This window comes from Oncorhynchus masou, unplaced genomic scaffold, assembly GCF_036934945.1.
Source record: "Oncorhynchus masou masou isolate Uvic2021 unplaced genomic scaffold, UVic_Omas_1.1 unplaced_scaffold_1065, whole genome shotgun sequence".
Lineage (NCBI taxonomy): Eukaryota > Metazoa > Chordata > Actinopteri > Salmoniformes > Salmonidae > Oncorhynchus > Oncorhynchus masou.
Genome location: NW_027000357.1, coordinates 20,001 through 43,063, shown reverse-complemented (window position 1 = coordinate 43,063; position 23,063 = coordinate 20,001). Strand labels below are relative to the sequence as shown.

General features: G+C 47.1%; 1 protein-coding gene across 1 annotated transcript in view; it reads right to left on the bottom strand.

The window, feature by feature from the left end:
- The window catches only part of LOC135528967 (uncharacterized), a 50,480-nt gene that overhangs the window by 11,939 nt on the left and 15,478 nt on the right, over positions 1-23,063 (bottom strand). The window contains exon 5 of the mRNA XM_064957942.1: positions 584-647. Coding sequence (XP_064814014.1) covers positions 584-647 — 64 coding nt within the window. The remainder of the gene's footprint in view (positions 1-583; positions 648-23,063) is intronic.

The following is a 23,063-nucleotide window of genomic DNA, read 5'->3' as shown; positions in this document are numbered from 1 at the left end:
AGACCTGGTCACCTACGAAGAAGACTCCATTAACCTAGACCAGCCCTGTAGAGACCTGGTCACCTACGAAGAAGACTCCATTAACCTAGACCAGCCCTGTAGAGACCTGGTCACCTATGAAGAAGACTCCATTAACCTAGACCAGCCCTGTAGAGACCTGGTCACCTATGAAGAAGACTCCATTAACCTAGACCAGCCCTATAGAGATCTGATCACCTATGAAGAAGACTCCATTAACCTAGACCAGCCCTGGTCACCTACGAAGAAGACTCCATTAACCTAGACCAGCCCTGTAGAGACCTGGTCACCTATGCCCATTACACCCACCGGATCACTGAATTGAGGCATGATATCTCTCGATTCAACAACAAATCAATCGGCCTAATACAATGTGGGGATGGAACCAAAGAGAGAGAAGGTGGACCGGCAGAGGAAAAACACTATTAGAAGGAAGCCTGAAGAGAAAATAAAAGCCATTTTGAACAGAGATGTTAGTTATACAGGCTTCCACCTCCGTGGTCAGGACTAGGAGAGAGAGAGCGAGAGAGATGCCAGAATGAGAGATTGAGATGGAGGAACTCACTGCCTGGTTCGGAGCTGCATCTCCTTCCCTGTAATGGCTCTATCTCTGGGTCTGAAAAGGTTATCTGTAAAAACACACACAATACTGATTATTAACGACAGTTTGTGAGAGATTTCTCGAGTTTCTGCTCACCCGAGTAAGAATGCCTCATGATAATCTGCAGACCATAATATTTACCAGGAGAGTTTTCCAATCGTTTTATTCCCCACCACAATGATCGGTAGAGGGATAAGTCAAGAGGAAAACGGACATCCAAAGGTGGGGAGACTGAAATCTTTTCCACCTGTCAACCAGACAATACTCCACACAGACAAAACTCTAGATCACCTCTACTCCACACAGACAACACTCTAGATCACCTCTACTCCACACAGACAAAACTCTAGATCACCTCTACTCCACACAGACAAAACTCTAGATCACCTCAACTCCACTCGGACAAAACTCTAGATCACCTCTACTCCACACAGACAAAACTCTAGATCACCTCTACTCCACACATAGACAAAACTCTAGATCACCTCTACTCCACACATAGACAAAACTCTAGATCACCTCTACTCCACACAGACAAAACTCTAGATCACCTCTACTCCACACAGACAAAACTCTAGATCACCTCTACTCCACACAGACAAAACTCTAGATCACCTCTACTCCACACAGACAACACTCTAGATCACCTCTACTCCACACAGACAAAACTCTAGATCACCTCTACTCCACACAGACAAAACTCTAGATCACCTCAACTCCACTCGGACAAAACTCTAGATCACCTCTACTCCACACAGACAAAACTCTAGATCACCTCTACTCCACACATAGACAAAACTCTAGATCACCTCTACTCCACACATAGACAAAACTCTAGATCACCTCTACTCCACACAGACAAAACTCTAGATCACCTCTACTCCACACAGACAAAACTCTAGATCACCTCTACTCCACACAGACAAAACTCTAGATCACCTCTACTCCACACAGACAAAACTCTAGATCACCTCTACTCCACACATAGACAAAACTCTAGATCACCTCTACTCCACACAGGCAAAACTCTAGATCACCTCTACTCCACACAGACAAAACTCTAGATCACCTCTACTCCACACATAGACAAAACTCTAGATCACCTCTACTCCACACAGACAACACTCTAGATCACCTCTACTCCACACAGACAAAACTCTAGATCACCTCTACTCCACACAGACAAAACTCTAGATCACCTCAACTCCACTCGGACAAAACTCTAGATCACCTCTACTCCACACAGACAAAACTCTAGATCACCTCTACTCCACACATAGACAAAACTCTAGATCACCTCTACTCCACACATAGACAAAACTCTAGATCACCTCTACTCCACACAGACAAAACTCTAGATCACCTCTACTCCACACAGACAAAACTCTAGATCACCTCTACTCCACACAGACAAAACTCTAGATCACCTCTACTCCACACAGACAAAACTCTAGATCACCTCTACTCCACACATAGACAAAACTCTAGATCACCTCTACTCCACACAGGCAAACCTCTAGATCACCTCTACTCCACACAGACAAAACTCTAGATCACCTCTACTCCACACATAGACAAAACTCTAGATCACCTCTACTCCACACAGACAAAACTCTAGATCACCTCTACTCCACACAGACAAAACTCTAGATCACCTCTACTCCACACAGACAAAACTCTAGATCACCTCTACTCCACACAGACAAAACTCTAGATCACCTCTACTCCACACAGACAAAACTCTAGATCACCTCTACTCCACACAGACAAAACTCAAGATCACCTCTACTCCACACAGACAAAACTCTAGATCACCTCTACTCCACACAGACAAAACTCTAGATCACCTCTACTCCACACAGACAAAACTCTAGATCACCTCTACTCCACACAGACAAAACTCTAGATCACCTCTACTCCACACAGACAAATCTCTAGATCACCTCTACTCCACACAGACAAAACTCTAGATCACCTCTACTCCACACAGACAAAACTCTAGATCACCTCTACTCCACACAGACAAAACTCTAGATCACCTCTACTCCACACAGACAAAACTCTAGATCACCTCTACTCCACACAGACAAAACTCTAGATCACCTCTACTCCACACAGACAAAACTCTAGATCACCTCTACTCCACACAGACAAAACTCTAGATCACCTCTACTCCACACAGACAAAACTCTAGATCACCTCTACTCCACACAGACAAAACTCTAGATCACCTCTACTCCACACATAGACAAAACTCTAGATCACCTCTACTCCACACATAGACAAAACTCTAGATCACCTTTACTCCACACATAGACAAAACTCTAGATCACCTCTACTCCACACATAGATAAAACTCTAGATCACCTCTACTCCACACACAGACAAAACTCTAGATCACCTCTGCTCCACACATAGACAAAACTCTAGATCACCTCTACTCAACACATAGACAAAACTCTAGATCACCTCTACTCCACACAGACAAAACTCTAGATCACCTCTACTCCACACAGACTAAACTCTAGATCACCTCTACTCCACATATAGACAAAACTCTAGATCACCTCTACTCCACACATAGACAAAACTCTAGATCACCTCTACTCCACACAGACAAAACTCTAGATCACCTCTACTCCACACATAGACAAAACTCTAGATCACCTCTACTCCACACAGACAAAACTCTAGATCACCTCTACTCCACACAGACAAAACTCTAGATCACCTCTACTCCACACAGACACATACAAAACTCTAGATCACCTCTACTCCACACACAGAGACACATACAAGGCTCTCCCTCCCTTAGGCAAATCAGACCACAACTCTATCCTCCTGATTCCTGCTTACAAGCAAAATCTCAAACAGGAAGTACCAGTGACGCACTCAATATGAAGTTGTTAGATGAAGCGTGATGCTAAACCACAGAGCTGTTTCGCTAACACAGACTGGAATATGTTCTACGATTCAGTAGTATCAGTAGTATCGAACAACATATCCCAACCAAAAGTCATGGATTACAGGTAACATCTGCACTGAGCTAAAAACCTGCCGCTTTCAATGAGCGGCCACTAAGAAATCCCACTACGACCTCCGACGAGCCATCAAACAGGCAAATCATCAATACAGGACCAGGATGGAATCCTGCTACGCCAGCTCTGGCCCTAGTCGGATGTGGCAGGGCTTGCAAAATATCACGGATTACAAAAGGAAACCTAGCCACGAGCTGCCCAGTGACGCAAGCCTACCAGATGAGCTAAATACCTTCTTTGCTCGCTTCTAGGGGAGAAACGCTGAACCATGCATAAGAGCAACAGCAGTTCAGGATCAACTGTGTGATCATGCTCTCCTTAGCCAATGGGAGTAAGACCTTTAAACAGGTTAACATTCACAAGGCCACAGGGACAGACAGATTACCAGGATGGGTACTCAGAGCGTGCGCTGACCAGCTGGCAAGTGTCTTCACTGACATTTTCAACCTCTCCCTGACCCAGTCTGTAATGCCTACATGTTTAAAGCAGACCACCCTACTCCATGTGCCCAAGAACACCAAGGTAACCTGTGCAACTGGATCCTGGACTTCCTGACGGGCCGCTCCGAGGCAGTGAGGGAAGGCAACACATCCACCATGCTGACCCTCAACACAGGGGGCCCCTCAGGGGTGCGTGCTTAGTCCCATTCTGTACTCCCACAACTGTGTGGCCACGCACGACTCACACACCATTTTGCTGACGACACAACAGAGATAGTCCTGATCACCGACCCATAAATTTAATAAATTGCAACAATAAAATAACAAAACTCATATTTTCAGAATACTAAAGTAATTGAATAACAATAACTCATGATCTGCAGCAATCGTTTGTAACTTACGCAGGGAGTCTGGAAGCAGGTGAACAAGCTGAGTTTAATAATGAAGAAAATCCAAAACAGGAGCAGCGTTCTGAACGTAACTCAACACCAATACGGCCTGATGACTGATGCTACTGAACGTAACTCAACACCAATACGGCCTGATGACTGAGGCTACTGAACGTAACTCAACACCAATACGGCCTGATGACTGAGGCTACTGAACGTAACTCAACACCAATACGGCCTGATGACTGAGGCTACTGAACGTAACTCAACACCAATACGGCCTGATGACTGAGGCTACTGAACGTAACTCAACACCAATACGGCCTGATGACTGAGGCTACTGAACGTAACTCAACACCAATACGGCCTGATGACTGAGGCTACTGAACGTAACTCAACACCAATACGGCCTGATGACTGAGGCTACTGAACGTAACTCACCACCAATACGGCCTGATGACTGAGGCTACTGAACGTAACTCAACACCAATACGGTCTGATGACTGAGGCTACTGAACGTAACTCAACACCAATACGGCCTGATGACTGAGGCTACAGAACGTAACTCAACACCAATACGGCCTGATGACTGAGGCTACTGAACGTAACTCAACACCAATACGGCCTGATGACTGAGGCTACTGAACGTAACTCAAAACCAATACGGCCTGATGACTGAGGCTACTGAACATAACTCACCACCAATACGGCCTGATGACTGAGGCTACTGAACTTAACTCAACACCAATACGGCCTGATGACTGAGGCTACTGAACGTAACTCAACACCAATACGGCCTGATGACTGATGCTACTGAACGTAACTCAACACCAATACGGCCTGATGACTGAGGCTACTGAACGTAACTCAACACCAATACGGCCTGATGACTGATGCTACTGAACGTAACTCAACACCAATACGGCCTGATGACCGATGGGGAGCAGGTGTGCTTAACGATGGGGAGCAGGTGTGCTTAACGATGGGGAGCAGGTGTGCTTAACGATGGGGAGTAGGTGTGCTTAACGATGGGGAGTAGGTGTGCTTAACGATGGGGAGCAGGTGTGCTTAACGAAGGGGGGGCAGGTGTGCTTAACGATGGAGAGCAGGTGTGCTTAACGATGGGGAGCAGGTGTGCTTAACGATGGAGAGCAGGTGTGTTTAACGATGGAGAGCAGATGTGCTTAACGATGGAGAGCAGGTGTGCTTAACGATGGAGAGCAGGTGTGCTTAACAATGGAGAGCAGGTGTGCTTAACGATGGGGAGCAGGTGTGCTTAACGATGGGGAGCAGGTGTGCTTAACGATGGGGAGCAGGTGTGCTTAACGATGGGGAGCAGATGTGCTTATCGATGGGGAGCAGGTGTGCTTAACGATGGGGAGCAGGTGTGCTTAACGATGGAGAGCAGGTGTGCTTAACGATGGGGAGGAGGTGTGCTTCAGGATGGAGAGCTGGTGTGCTTAACGATGGGGAGCAGGTGTGCTTAACGATGGAGACCAGGTGTGCTTAACGATGGAGAGCAGGTGTGCTTAACGATGGGGAGCAGGTGTGCTTAACAATGGGGAGCAGGTGTGCTTAACGATGGAGAGCAGGTGTGCTTAACGATGGAGAGCAGGTGTGCTTAACGATGGGGAGCAGGTGTGCTTAACGATGGAGAGCAGGTGTGCTTAACAATGGGGAGCAGGTGTGCTTAACGATGGAGAACAGGTGTGTTTAACGATGGAGAACAGGTGTGAGTAATGTGAGTTGCCAAGACCAGTGGTCAGTAGACCGGCAACGTGGAACGCCGGAGGGAGGGAGCAGGAGTAGGCGTGACTCAAATACACAAAGATAACTTTACTCCATTACTCAACAATATGAAAGCAGATTTAATTAAATGGAATAATCGTCCCATAAATCTTGCAGGTATACTAAACCTCTTTAGAACGGCATGGCTGCCAAAGGTTTTACATTTACTGTCGGTAATACCAATTACCCCTCCCCCCCCGAAGACATTCAGACTGTACTCAGCCTTAACATGGACAGATAAAACCCTGAAGACATTCAGACTATACTCAGCCTTAACATACTTTACATGGGCAGATAAAACCCTGAAGACATTCAGACTATACTCAGCCTTAACATGGACAGATAAAACCCTGAAGACATTCAGACTATACTCAGCCTTAACATACTTTATATGGACAGATAAAACCCTGAAGACATTCAGACTATACTCAGCCTTAACATGGGCAGATAAAACCCTGAAGACATTCAGACTATACTCAGCCTTAACATACTTTACATGGGCAGATAAAACCCTGAAGACATCCAGACTATACTCAGCCTTAACATGGACAGATAAAACCCTGAAGACATTCAGACTATACTCAGCCTTAACATACTTTATATGGGCAGATAAAACCCTGAAGACATTCAGAATATACTCAGCCTTAACATACTTTATATGGGCAGATAAAACCCTGAAGACATTCAGACTATACTCAGCCTTAACATGGGCAGATAAATCCCTGAAGACATTCAGACTATACTCAGCCTTAACATGGACAGATAAAACCCTGAAGACATTCAGACTATACTCAGCCTTAACATGGGCAGATAAAACCCTGAAGACATTCAGACTATACTCAGCCTTAACATACTTTATATGGACAGATAAAACCCTGAAGACATTCAGACTATACTCAGCCTTAACATGGACAGATAAATCCCTGAAGACATTCAGACTATACTCAGCCTTAACATACTTTATATGGACAGATAAAACCCTGAAGACATTCAGACTATACTCAGCCTTAACATGGACAGATAAAACCCTGAAGACATTCAGACTATACTCAGCCTTAACATGGGCAGATAAATCCCTGAAGACATTCAGACTATACTCAGCCTTAACATGGACAGATAAAACCCTGAAGACATTCAGACTATACTCAGCCTTAACATGGGCAGATAAAACCCTGAAGACATTCAGACTATACTCAGCCTTAACATACTTTACATGGGCAGATAAAACCCTGAAGACATTTAGACTATACTCAGCCTTAACATACTTTATATGGACAGATAAAACCCTGAAGACATTCAGACTATACTCAGCCTTAACATGGGCAGATAAAACCCTGAAGACATTCAGAATATACTCAGCCTTAACATACTTTATATGGGCAGATAAAACCCTGAAGACATTCAGACTATACTCAGCCTTAACATGGGCAGATAAATCCCTGAAGACATTCAGACTATACTCAGCCTTAACATGGACAGATAAAACCCTGAAGACATTCAGAATATAATCAGCCTTAACATACTTTATATGGGCAGATAAAACCCTGAAGACATTCAGACTATACTCAGCCTTAACATGGGCAGATAAAACCCTGAAGACATTCAGACTATACTCAGCCTTAACATGGACAGATAAAACCCTGAAGACATTCAGACTATACTCAGCCTTAACATGGACAGATAAAACCCTGAAGACATTCAGAATATAATCAGCCTTAACATACTTTATATGGGCAGATAAAACCCTGAAGACATTCAGACTATACTCAGCCTTAACATGGACTGTTATGTACTTGAGTGAAGACCCAAAAGCGGTTTTAACAGAAAACAGAGTTCTTTAATGAAAAAACAGGAATGGCATAAATCCTCTTCCAACGTAGTCAATGGAACAAAAGAACGTAGTATAATGCAGGATGCACCTGCCAGGCAGACTCCGACAGGATAGGACAAGGTGGAAGCAAACGGGACGACAGCTTGCTTCTGGCATCAAAAAACACAAACAAGAATCAGACACTGAAAGTAGCAGGAACAGAGAGAGAAATAGAGACCTAATCAGAGGGGAAGAGAGAACAGGTGTGAAAGAGTGAATGAGCTAGTTAGAGGAGATGTAGAACAGCTGAAGAATGAGAGACAGAGAAGGTAACCTAAAAAGACCAGCAGAGAGAGACAGAGTGAAGAGAAAGGACAGGAACAGACATAACAAGACATGACAGTACCCCCCCACTCACCGAGCGCCTCCTGGCGCACTCGAGGAGGAAACCTGGCGGCAACGGAGGAAATCATCGATCAGCGAACGGTCCAGCACGTCCCGAGAGGGAACCCAACTCCTCTCCTCAGGACCGTACCCCTCCCAATCCACTAGGCACTGATGACCACGGCCCCGAGGGCGCATGTCCAAAATCTTACGAACCCTGTAGATGGGTGCGCCCTCGACAAGGATGGGGGGGGGGGACGAGCGGGGGCGCGAAGAACGGGCTTAACACAGGAGACATGGAAGACCGGGTGAACGCGACGAAGATAGCGTGGGAGAAGAAGTCGCACTGCGACAGGATTAATGACCTGAGAAATACGGAACGGACCAATGAACCGCGGGGCCAACTTGCGAGAAGCTGTCTTAAGGGGAAGGTTCTGAGTGGAGAGCCATACTCTCTGACCGCAACAATATCTAGGACTCTTGGTCCTACGCTTATTAGCGGCCCTCACAGTCTGCGCCCTATTACGGCAAAGTGCCGACCTGACCCCCTTCCAGGTGCGCTCGCAACGCTGGACAAAAGCCTGAGCGGAGGGGACGCAGGACTCGGCGAGCTGAGATGAGAACAGCGGAGGCTGGTACCCGAGGCTACACTGAAAAGGGGATAGACCGGTAGCAGACGAGGGAAGCGAGTTGTGGGCGTACTCTGCCCAGGGAGCTGTTCTGACCAAGACGCAGGGTTACGAAAAGAAAGACTGCGTAAAATGCGACCAACAGTCTGATTGGCCCGTTCGGCTTGACCGTTAGACTGGGGATGAAAGCCGGACGAGAGACTGACGGAAGCCCCAATCAAACGGCAAAACTCCCTCCAAAATTGAGACGTGAACTGCGGGCCTCTGTCGGAAACGACGTCAGACGGAAGGCCATGAATTCGGAAAACATTCTCGATAATGATCTGAGCCGTCTCCTTAGCAGAAGGGAGCTTATCGAGAGGAATGAAATGAGCCGCCTTAGAGAATCTATCGACAACCGTAAGAATAACTGTCTTCCCCGCTGATGAAGGCAGTCCGGTGATAAAATCTAAAGCGATGTGAGACCACGGTCGAGAGGGAATGGGAAGCGGTCTGAGACGGCCGGCAGGAGGAGAGTTCCCAGATTTAGTCTGCGCGCAGACCGAACAAGCGGCGACAAATCGACGCGCGTCACGTTCCCGAGTGGGCCACCAGAAACGCTGGCGAATGGAAGCGAGCGTACCCCGAACGCCGGGGTGGCCGGCTAACTTGGCAGAGTGGGCCCACTGAAGAACGGCCGGACGAGTAGGAACGGGAACGAACAGAAGGTTCCTAGGACAAGCTCGCGGCGACGGAGTGTGAGCGAGTGCTTGCTTTACCTGCCTCTCAATTCCCCAGACAGTCAACCCGACAACACGCCCGTCAGGGAGAATCCCCTCGGGGTCGGTGGAGACCTCAGAAGAACTGAAGAGACGAGATAAAGCATCAGGCTTGGTGTTTTTGAGCCCGGACGATAAGAAATAACAAACTCGAAACGAGCGAAAAACAGAGCCCAACGAGCCTGACGCGCATTAAGTCGTTTGGCTGAACGGATGTACTCAAGGTTCCTATGGTCAGTCCAAACGACAAAAGGAACGGTCGCCCCCTTCAACCACTGTCGCCATTCGCCTAGGGCTAAGCGGATGGCGAGCAGTTCGCGATTACCAACATCATAGTTACGTTCTGACGGCGATAAGCGATGAGAGAAAAACGCGCAAGGATGGACCTTGCCGTCAGAGAGAGAGCGCTGAGAAAGAATGGCTCCCACGCCCACCTCTGACGCGTCAACCTCAACAACAAACTGTCTAGAGATGTCAGGTGTAACAAGAATAGGAGCGGATGTAAAACGATTCTTAAGAAGATCAAAAGCTCCCTGGGCGGAAACGGACCACTTAAAGCACGTCTTAACAGAAGTAAGGGCTGTGAGGGGAGCTGCCACCTGACCGAAATTACGGATGAAACGACGATAGAAATTAGCGAAGCCCAGAAAGCGCTGCAGCTCGACGCGTGACTTAGGAACGGGCCAATCAATGACAGCCTGGACCTTAGCGGGATCCATCTTAATGCCCTCAGCGGAAATAACGGAACCGAGAAAAGGGACAGAGGCGGCATGAAAAATGCACTTCTCAGCCTTCACATAAAGACAGTTCTCCAAAAGGCGCTGGAGGACGCGTCGCACGTGCTGAACATGAATCGAGAGAGACGGAGAAAAATCAGGATATCGTCCATGTAAACGAAAACAAAAATGTTCAGCATGTCTCTCAGGACGTCGTTAACTAGTGCCTGAAAGACAGCTGGAGCGTTAACGAGGCCGAAAGGAAGAACCCGGTATTCAAAGTGCCCTAACGGAGTGTTAAACGCCGTCTTCCACTCGTCCCCCTCCCTGATGCGCACGAGATGGTAGGCGTTACGAAGGTCCAATTTGGTGAAAAACCTGGCTCCCTGCAGGATCTCGAAGGCTGAAGACATAAGAGGAAGCGGATAACGATTCTTAACTGTTATGTCATTCAGCCCTCGATAATCCACGCATGGGCGCAGGGACCTGTCCTTCTTCTGAACAAAAAAAAACCCGGCTCCGGCGGGAGAGGAGGAGGAGACTATGGTACCGGCGTTGAGCGAAACCGACAAATAATCCTCGAGAGCCTTACGTTCGGGAGCCGACAGAGAGTATAATCTACCCCGGGGGGAGTAGTTCCCGGAAGGAGATCAATACTACAGTCATACGACCGGTGTGGAGGGAGAAAGTGGCCTTGGAACGACTGAACACCGTGCGCAGATCGTGATACTCCTCCGGCACCCCTGTCAAATCGCCAGGCTCCTCCTGTGAAGTAGAGACAGAGGAAACAGGAGGGATAGCAGACATTAAACAGGTCACATGACAAGAAACATTCCAGGATAGGATAGAATTACTAGACCAATTAATAGAAGGGTTATGGCGCACTAGCCAGGGATGACCCAAAACAACAGGTGTAAAAGGTGAACGAAAAATTAAAAAAGAAATGGTTTCGCTATGATTACCAGAGACAGTGAGGGTTAAAGGCAGCGTCTCACGCTGAATCTTGGGGAGAGAACTACCATCTAAAGCGAACAAGGCCGTGGGCTCCCTAACTGTCTGAGAGGAATGTCATGTTCCCGAGCCCAGGTCTCGTCCATAAAACAGCCCTCCGCCCCAGAGTCTATCAAGGCACTGCAGGAAGCAGATGAACCGGGCCAGCGGAGATGGACCGGAAAGGTAGTGCGTGATCCAGAAGGAGAGGCCTGAGTAGTTGCGCTCACCAGTAGCCCTCCCTTTACTGATGAGCTCTGGCTTTTACTGGACATGAGGTGACAAAATGACCAGCGGAGCCGCAGTAGAGACAGAGGCGATTGGTGATTCTCCGTTCCTTCTCCTTGGCCGAGATGCGGATACCCCCAGCTGCATAGGCTCAGCATCCGAGCCGGCGGAGGAGGGTGGCAGTGATGCGGCAGGTGGCAGTGATGTGGAGAGGGGAGCAACGGAGAACGCGAGCTCCTTTCCACGAGCTCGGCGACGAAGATCAAACCGTCGCTCTATGCGAATAGCGAGAGCTATTAAGGAGTCCAGACAGGAAGGAACCTCCCGGGAGAGGATCTCATCCTTAACCTCGACGAGGAGACCCTCCAGAAAACGAGCGAGCAAAGCCGGCTCGTTCCAGTCACTAGAGGCAGCGAGAGTGCGAAACTCAATAGAATAATCCGTTATGGATCTATTCCCCTGACATAGGGAAGACAGGGCCCTGGAAGCCTCCTCGCCAAAAACAGAACGGTCAAAAACCCGTATCATCTCCTCCTTAAAGTCCTGATACTGGTTAATACACTCAGCCCTCGCCTCCCAGATTGCCGTGCCCCACTCACGCGCCCGTCCGGTAAGGAGAGAAATGACGTAGGCGATGCGGGCTGCGCTCCTGGAGTAAGTGTTGGGCTGGAGAGAGAACACCACATCACACTGAGTGAGGAATGAGCGGCACTCAGTGGGCTCCCCAGAGTAACACGGCGGGTTGTTGATCCTGGGCTCTGGAGACTCGGAAACCCTGGAAGTGGGCGGTGGATCGAGGTGGAGTTGGTGAACCTGTCTTGTGAGGTCGGAGACTTGGACGGCCAGGGTCTCAACGGCATGTCGAGCAGCAGACAACTCCTCCTCGTGTCTGCCTAGCATCGCTCCCTGGATCTCGACGGCGGAGTGAAAAGGGTCCGGAGCCGCTGGGTCCATTCTTGGTCTGATTCTTCTGTTATGTACTTGAGTGAAGACCCAAAAGCGGTTTTAACAGAAAACAGAGTTCTTTAATGAAAAAACAGGAATGGCATAAATCCTCTTCCAACGTAGTCAATGGAACAAAAGAACGTAGTATAATGCAGGATGCACCTGCCAGGCAGACTCCGACAGGATAGGACAAGGTGGAAGCAAACGGGACGACAGCTTGCTTCTGGCATCAAAAAACACAAACAAGAATCAGACACTGAAAGTAGCAGGAACAGAGAGAGAAATAGAGACCTAATCAGAGGGGAAAGAGAGAACAGGTGTGAAAGAGTGAATGAGCTAGTTAGAGGAGATGTAGAACAGCTGAAGAATGAGAGACAGAGAAGGTAACCTAAAAAGACCAGCAGAGAGAGACAGAGTGAAGAGAAAGGACAGGAACAGACATAACAAGACATGACATGGACAGATAAAACCCTGAAGACATTCAGACTATACTCAGCCTTAACATGGACAGATAAAACCCTGAAGACATTCAGAATATACTCAGCCTTAACATGGACAGATAAAACCCTGAAGACATTCAGACTATACTCAGCCTTAACATACTTTATATGGACAGATAAAAGTCCTAGAATCAAATGGAACGTTTGATATACCCCTAAGTCTGAGGGGTGGTTTTAACCTTCCAGACTTGGAATTGTATCAACTTGCTACCCAAGACTTTTAATTGCGCCATATAATTAAATGCATTAAAGAGGAACAATGGGAACATATTGAAGATGAACATGTTCATCGCCAGAGTCTTTCCATGTGTCTGTTATCAAAGGACGGAGCTAAGAACATCAACGACTTCATAGTTAAGGACACTAGAACAATATAGAACAATATAACAATATAGAACACTACAACAATATAGAACACTACAACAATATAGAACACTACAACAATATCGAACATCAGAACAATATAGAACACTACAACAATATAGAACACTACAACAATATAGAACACTACAACAATATAGAACATCAGAACAATATAGAACACTACAACAATATAGAACACTACAACAATATAGAACACTACAACAATATAGAACACTAAACAATATAGAAGAAAATTAAACAGATTCAACCAGAACCAATATCCCTGTAAGGGATTTCTTCCGAAGAGGAGAGGCGAAAAGGATCAGAGGACCAATATGCGGCGTGGTAAATGTCCATGGTTCTTTTAATACACAAATGTACACATGAACAACTGAATACAAAAACAAGAAACGTGAAAAACCCCAAACAGTCCTATCTGGTGCAAACACAGAGACAGGAACAATCACCCACCAACACACAATGAAACCCAGGCTACCTAAGTATGATTCTCAATTAGAGACAACTAATTACACCTGCCTCTGATTGAGAACCATACTAGGCCGAAACATAGAAATACCCAAGTCATAGAAAAACAAACAGACTGCCCACCCCAACTCACACCCTGACCATATTAAATAAAGACAAAACAAAGGAAATAAAGGTCAGAACGTGACAATCCCTCCCTAAAAAACACAACCTTCTGGAACAATCCTTGGATAGCCTTTTCCAGAATTCACCAATAAAGTGGTCCACATGGAAAGATGAATAAAATGTATTATTGTTGGAGGAAATTATAGTTGAAATGATTAATTATGTATACATTTAAATTAGAACCATTCATTTTAATACTATTATGTTGTGGTATGAAATGTATGGGTTTTTGGTTAAACTAGGAGTGAAAATGTAGGTAAAACGAATGAATTGTCTGTACCTTGCGGGTTTAAGGGAGAAGGAGGGTATATCTCTTTAGACAGATAAGAATGTTCTTTGATGTTCCATTGATGTTCCATTAGTGGAGGAGAGTATGTCTTTTAGACAGATTGGAATGTTTGCTTTATGAGGGGAGTAGGAGACAATCTCCAGACCTGAAGACACTGTGCTATTGTGTGGATCGGAGAGAGTGTGAGAACTGATGACGTCATTTTTATCTTCTCTCTTTAAAATGTAATGTTCTTTGTATTTTGGGCCAGTACTCATCAAGAATAAATGCTGAACTTGTTTTTAAGACTGGTCTCTTGCTATTTCATGCAAATGATAAACTTACAACTTATTATGAAATAGATAGTGTGAATTTGGTTTTGGCTACAAAACATATAGGAATTTAGAATTCCTCTAACAATTATTAACATAAATATTGAGAAAAAATAATGTGGGCTTGACAGACAAAACAGAAATAGTACAATTTGAAGCCATAAAATATTAGAAGTACTGGAGATATCCAAATATAGAATGCTCACCCCAACTCACACCCTGACCAAACCAAATAGAGACATAAAAAGGATCTCCAAGGTCAGTGCGTGACAGGAAGAGAAAGGAGAGAAAATATTACTGTGAGGTAGAAATTAATGTAGTAAATGTTGATTGTCTTTGTATGTTTTCAAATTGTTTTATTTTTTTGTTTTTTTAATTAAGAGAGACAGCCTATAGGGAGGAGGTCAGTGTGGTGTCAGGACAACAACCTGTCCCTCAACGTCAGCAAGACAAAGGAGTTGACAGTGGACAACAGGAAACAGAGGGCTAAGCACATCCCTTTACACACCTACAGGAAACAGAGGGCTAAGCACATCCCCTTACACACCTACAGGAAACAGAGGGCTAAGCACATCCCTCTACAAACCTACAGGAAACAGAGGGCTAAGCACATCCCCTTACACACCTACAGGAAACAGAGGGCTAAGCACATCCCCTTACACACCTACAGGAAACAAAGGGCTAAGCACATCCCCTTACACACCTACAGGAAACAGAGGGCTAAGCACATCCCCTTACACACCTACAGGAAACAGATGACTAAGCACATCCCCTTACACACCTACAGGAAACAGAGGGCTAAGCACATCCCCTTACACACCTACAGGAAACAGAGGGCTAAGCACATCCCCTTACACACCTACAGGAAACAGAGGGCTAAGCACATCCCTTTACACACCTACAGGAAACAGAGGGCTAAGCACATCCCCTTACACACCTACAGGAAACAGAGGGCTAAGCACATCCCTTTACACACCTACAGGAAACAGAGGGCTAAGCACATCCCTTTACACACCTACAGGAAACAGAGGGCTAAGCACATCCCCTTACACACCGACGGGGCCGTAGTGGAGCGGGTCGAGAGCTTTAAGTTCCTCTGTGTCCACATCACTAAGGAACTATCGTGGTCCACACACACCAGCACCACTTCACTAAGGAACTATCGTGGTCCTAACATACCAGCACCACAACACTAAGGAACTATCGTGGTTCACACACACCAGCACCACAACACTAAGGAACTATCGTGGTCCACACACACCAGCACCACAACACTAAGGAACTATCGTGGTCCTAACATACCAGCACCACAACACTTAGGAACTATCGTGGTCCACACACACCAGCACCACAACACTAAGGAACTATCATGGTCCACACACACCAGCACCACAACACTAAGGAACTATCGTGGTCCTAACATACCAGCACCACAACACTTAGGAACTATCGTGGTCCACACACACCAGCACCACAACACTAAAGAACTATCGTGGTCCTAACATACCAGCACCACAACACTTAGGAACTATCGTGGTCCTAACACACCAGCACCACAACACTAAGGAACTATCGTGGTCCACACACACCAGCACCACAACACTAAGGAACTATCGTGGTCCACACACACCAGCACCACAACACTAAGGAACTATCGTGGTCCACACACCCCAGCACCACAACATTAAGAAATTATCTTGGTCCACACACACCAGCACCACAACACCTCTTCTCCCTCGGGAGGCTGAAAAGATTTGTCATGGGCCCTCAGATCCTCATAAAGTTCTACAGCTGTTTTACACGGACTAGGACAAGTTATAGTGACTCATTGTGTATTTGTTCATTGTGTCGTTGTTGGGAAAGGACCCCAACAGTCAGCATTTTACTGTTAGTCTACATCTGTTGTTTACACAGCCTATTACAAATACAAGTAGATTTGTAATTATTTAACCTTTATTTTAACTAGGCAAGTCAGTTAAGAACAAATTCTTATTTACAATTATTGTTCTTATTTAAAGTTTACAATTATTTGATTGAGTTGAGAATTGAGGATTCACAGTTAAGGAACAACTCCTAATCTTCCTGAGCTTGAAGAGATGAACTGACTTTTCAGAGAGAGATAATCAACACTGTGCAAACACAGCACTACTGCCTGTCAGAGAGGATGACTACTGCCTACTGCCTGTCAGAGAGGATGACTACTGCCTACTGCCTGTCAGAGAAGATGAATACTGCCTGTCAGAGAAGATGACTACTGCCTGTCAGAGAAGATGACTACTGCCTGTCAGAGAAGATGACTACTGCCTGTCAGAGAAGATGACTACTGCCTACTACCTGTCAGAGAGGATGACTACTGCCTACTGCCTGTCAGAGAAGATGACTACTGCCTACTGCCTGTCAGAGAAGATGACTACTGCCTACTGCCTGTCAGAGAAGATGACTACTGCCTACTGCCTGTCAGAGAAGATGACTACTGCCTACTGCCTGTCAGAGAAGATGACTACTGCCTACTGCCTGTCAGAGAAGATGACTACTGCCTACTGCCTGTCAGAGAGGATGACTACTGCCTACTGCCTGTCAGAGAAGATGAATACTGCCTGTCAGAGAAGATGACTACTGCCTGTCAGAGAAGATGACTACTGCCTGTCAGAGAAGATGACTACTGCCTGTCAGAGAAGATGACTACTGCCTGTCAGAGAAGATGACTACTGCCTACTACCTGTCAGAGAGGATGACTACTGCCTACTGCCTGTCAGAGAAGATGACTACTGCCTACTGCCTGTCAGAGAAGATGACTACTGCCTACTGCCTGTCAGAGAAGATGACTACTGCCTACTGCCTGTCAGAGAAGATGACTACTGCCTACTGCCTGTCAGAGAAGATGACTACTGCCTACTGCCTGTCAGAGAAGATGACTACTGCCTACTGCCTGTCAGAGAAGATGACTACTGCCTACTGCCTGTCAGAGAAGATGACTACTGCCTACTGCCTGTCAGAGAAGATGACTACTGCCTGTCAGAGAAGATGACTACTGCCTACTGCCTGTCAGAGAAGATGACTACTGCCTACTGCCTGTCAGAGAAGATGACTACTGCCTACTGCCTGTCAGAGAAGATGACTACTGCCTGTCAGAGAAGATGACTACTGCCTACTGCCTGTCAGAGAGGATGACTACTGCCTACTGCCTGTCAGAGAGGATGACTACTGCCTACTGCCTGTCAGAGAGGATGACTACTGCCTACTGCCTGTCAGAGAGGATGACTACTGACTACTGCCTGTCAGAGAGGATGACTACTGCCTACTGCCTGTCAGAGAGGATGACTACTGCCTACTGCCTGTCAGAGAAGATGACTACTGCCTAATGCCTGTCAGAGAAGATGACTACTGCCTGTCAGAGAAGATGACTACTGCCTGTCAGAGAAGATGACTACTGCCTGTCAGAGAAGATGACTACTGCCTGTCAGAGAAGATGACTACTGCCTGTCAGAGAAGATGACTACTGCCTGTCAGAGAAGATGACTACTGCCTGTCAGAGAAGATGACTACTGCCTGTCAGAGAAGATGACTACTGCCTGTCAGACAAGATGACTACTGCCTACTGCCTGTCAGAGAAGATGACTACTGCCTACTGCCTGTCAGAGAAGATGACTACTGCCTGTTAGAGAAGATGACTACTGCCTACTGCCTGTCAGAGAAGATGACTACTGCCTACTGCCTGTCAGAGAGGATGACTACTGCCTACTGCCTGTCAGAGAGGATGACTACTGCCTGTCAGAGAAGATGACTACTGCCTGTCAGAGAAGATGACTACTGCCTGTCAGAGAAGATGACTACTGCCTACTGCCTGTCAGAGAAGATGACTACTGCCTACTGCCTGTCAGAGAGGATGACTACTGACTACTGCCTGTCAGAGAGGATGACTACTGCCTACTGCCTGTCAGAGAGGATGACTACTGCCTACTGCCTGTCAGAGAGGATGACTACTGCCTAATGCCTGTCAGAGAGGATGACTACTGCCTACTGCCTGTCAGAGAGGATGACTACTGACTACTGCCTGTCAGAGAGGATGACTACTGCCTACTGCCTGTCAGAGAGGATGACTACTGCCTACTGCCTGTCAGAGAAGATGACTACTGCCTAATGCCTGTCAGAGAAGATGACTACTGCCTGTCAGAGAAGATGACTACTGCCTGTCAGAGAAGATGACTACTGCCTGTCAGAGAAGATGACTACTGCCTGTCAGAGAAGATGACTACTGCCTGTCAGAGAAGATGACTACTGCCTGTCAGAGAAGATGACTACTGCCTGTCAGAGAAGATGACTACTGCCTGTCAGAGAAGATGACTACTGCCTGTCAGACAAGATGACTACTGCCTACTGCCTGTCAGAGAAGATGACTACTGCCTACTGCCTGTCAGAGAAGATGACTACTGCCTGTTAGAGAAGATGACTACTGCCTACTGCCTGTCAGAGAAGATGACTACTGCCTACTGCCTGTCAGAGAGGATGACTACTGCCTACTGCCTGTCAGAGAGGATGACTACTGCCTGTCAGAGAAGATGACTACTGCCTGTCAGAGAAGATGACTACTGCCTGTCAGAGAAGATGACTACTGCCTACTGCCTGTCAGAGAAGATGACTACTGCCTACTGCCTGTCAGAGAGGATGACTACTGACTACTGCCTGTCAGAGAGGATGACTACTGCCTACTGCCTGTCAGAGAGGATGACTACTGCCTACTGCCTGTCAGAGAGGATGACTACTGCCTAATGCCTGTCAGAGAGGATGACTACTGCCTACTGCCTGTCAGAGAGGATGACTACTGACTACTGCCTGTCAGAGAGGATGACTACTGCCTACTGCCTGTCAGAGAGGATGACTACTGCCTACTGCCTGTCAGAGAAGATGACTACTGCCTAATGCCTGTCAGAGAAGATGACTACTGCCTGTCAGAGAAGATGACTACTGCCTGTCAGAGAAGATGACTACTGCCTGTCAGAGAAGATGACTACTGCCTGTCAGAGAAGATGACTACTGCCTGTCAGACAAGATGACTACTGCCTACTGCCTGTCAGAGAAGATGACTACTGCCTACTGCCTGTCAGAGAAGATGACTACTGCCTGTTAGAGAAGATGACTACTGCCTACTGCCTGTCAGAGAAGATGACTACTGCCTACTGCCTGTCAGAGAGGATGACTACTGCCTACTGCCTGTCAGAGAGGATGACTACTGCCTGTCAGAGAAGATGACTACTGCCTGTCAGAGAAGATGACTACTGCCTGTCAGAGAAGATGACTACTGCCTACTGCCTGTCAGAGAAGATGACTACTGCCTACTGCCTGTCAGAGAGGATGACTACTGACTACTGCCTGTCAGAGAGGATGACTACTGCCTACTGCCTGTCAGAGAGGATGACTACTGCCTACTGCCTGTCAGAGAGGATGACTACTGCCTAATGCCTGTCAGAGAGGATGACTACTGCCTACTGCCTGTCAGAGAGGATGACTACTGACTACTGCCTGTCAGAGAGGATGACTACTGCCTACTGCCTGTCAGAGAGGATGACTACTGCCTACTGCCTGTCAGAGAAGATGACTACTGCCTAATGCCTGTCAGAGAAGATGACTACTGCCTGTCAGAGAAGATGACTACTGCCTGTCAGAGAAGATGACTACTGCCTGTCAGAGAAGATGACTACTGCCTGTCAGAGAAGATGACTACTGCCTGTCAGAGAAGATGACTACTGCCTGTCAGAGAAGATGACTACTGCCTGTCAGAGAAGATGACTACTGCCTGTCAGACAAGATGACTACTGCCTACTGCCTGTCAGAGAAGATGACTACTGCCTACTGCCTGTCAGAGAAGATGACTACTGCCTGTTAGAGAAGATGACTACTGCCTACTGCCTGTCAGAGAAGATGACTACTGCCTACTGCCTGTCAGAGAGGATGACTACTGCCTACTGCCTGTCAGAGAAGATGACTACTGCCTACTGCCTGTCAGAGAAGATGACTACTGCCTGTCAGAGAAGATGACTACTGCCTGTCAGAGAAGATGACTACTGCCTACTGCCTGTCAGAGAAGATGACTACTGCCTACTGCCTGTCAGAGAGGATGACTACTGACTACTGCCTGTCAGAGAGGATGACTACTGCCTACTGCCTGTCAGAGAGGATGACTACTGCCTACTGCCTGTCAGAGAGGATGACTACTGCCTAATGCCTGTCAGAGAGGATGACTACTGCCTACTGCCTGTCAGAGAGGATGACTACTGACTACTGCCTGTCAGAGAGGATGACTACTGCCTACTGCCTGTCAGAGAGGATGACTACTGCCTACTGCCTGTCAGAGAAGATGACTACTGCCTAATGCCTGTCAGAGAAGATGACTACTGCCTGTCAGAGAAGATGACTACTGCCTGTCAGAGAAGATGACTACTGCCTGTCAGAGAAGATGACTACTGCCTGTCAGAGAAGATGACTACTGCCTGTCAGAGAAGATGACTACTGCCTGTCAGACAAGATGACTACTGCCTACTGCCTGTCAGAGAAGATGACTACTGCCTACTGCCTGTCAGAGAAGATGACTACTGCCTGTTAGAGAAGATGACTACTGCCTACTGCCTGTCAGAGAAGAAGACTACTGCCTACTGCCTGTCAGAGAGGATGACTACTGCCTACTGCCTGTCAGAGAGGATGACTACTGCCTGTCAGAGAAGATGACTACTGCCTGTCAGAGAAGATGACTACTGCCTGTCAGAGAAGATGACTACTGCCTACTGCCTGTCAGAGAAGATGACTACTGCCTACTGCCTGTCAGAGAGGATGACTACTGACTACTGCCTGTCAGAGAGGATGACTACTGCCTACTGCCTGTCAGAGAGGATGACTACTGCCTACTGCCTGTCAGAGAGGATGACTACTGCCTAATGCCTGTCAGAGAGGATGACTACTGCCTACTGCCTGTCAGAGAGGATGACTACTGACTACTGCCTGTCAGAGAGGATGACTACTGCCTACTGCCTGTCAGAGAGGATGACTACTGCCTACTGCCTGTCAGAGAAGATGACTACTGCCTAATGCCTGTCAGAGAAGATGACTACTGCCTGTCAGAGAAGATGACTACTGCCTGTCACAGAAGATGACTACTGCCTGTCAGAGAAGATGACTACTGCCTGTCAGAGAAGATGACTACTGCCTGTCAGAGAAGATGACTACTGCCTGTCAGACAAGATGACTACTGCCTACTGCCTGTCAGAGAAGATGACTACTGCCTACTGCCTGTCAGAGAAGATGACTACTGCCTGTTAGAGAAGATGACTACTGCCTACTGCCTGTCAGAGAAGATGACTACTGCCTACTGCCTGTCAGAGAGGATGACTACTGCCTACTGCCTGTCAGAGAAGATGACTACTGCCTACTGCCTGTCAGAGAAGATGACTACTGCCTGTCAGAGAAGATGACTACTGCCTGTCAGAGAAGATGACTACTGCCTACTGCCTGTCAGAGAAGATGACTACTGCCTACTGCCTACTGCCTGTCAGAGAAGATGACTACTGCCTACTGCCTGTCAGAGAAGATGACTACTGCCTACTGCCTACTGCCTGTCAGAGAAGATGACTACTGCCTACTGCCTGTCAGAGAAGATGACTACTGCCTGTCAGAGAAGATGACTACTGCCTACTGCCTATCAGAGAAGATGACTACTGCCTACTGCCTGTCAGAGAAGATGACTACTGCCTACTGCATACTGCCTGTCAGAGAAGATGACGACTGCCTACTGCCTGTCAGAGAAGATGACTACTGCCTGTCAGAGAAGATGACTACTGCCTACTGCCTGTCAGAGAAGATGACTACTGCCTACTGCCTGTCAGAGAAGATGACTACTGCCTGTCAGAGAAGATGACTACTGCCTACTGCCTGTCAGAGAAGATGACTGCTGCCTACTGCCTGTCAGAGAAGATGACTACTGCCTGTCAGAGAAGATGACTACTGCCTGTCAGAGAAGATGACTACTGCCTACTGCCTGTCAGAGAAGATGACTACTGCCTGTCAAAGAAGATGACTACTGCCTGTCAGACAAGATGACTACTGCCTGTCAGAGAAGATGACTACTGCCTGTCAGAGAAGATGACTACTGCCTGTCAGAGAAGATGACTACTGCCTGTCAGAGAAGATGACTACTGCCTACTGCCTGTCAGAGAAGATGACTACT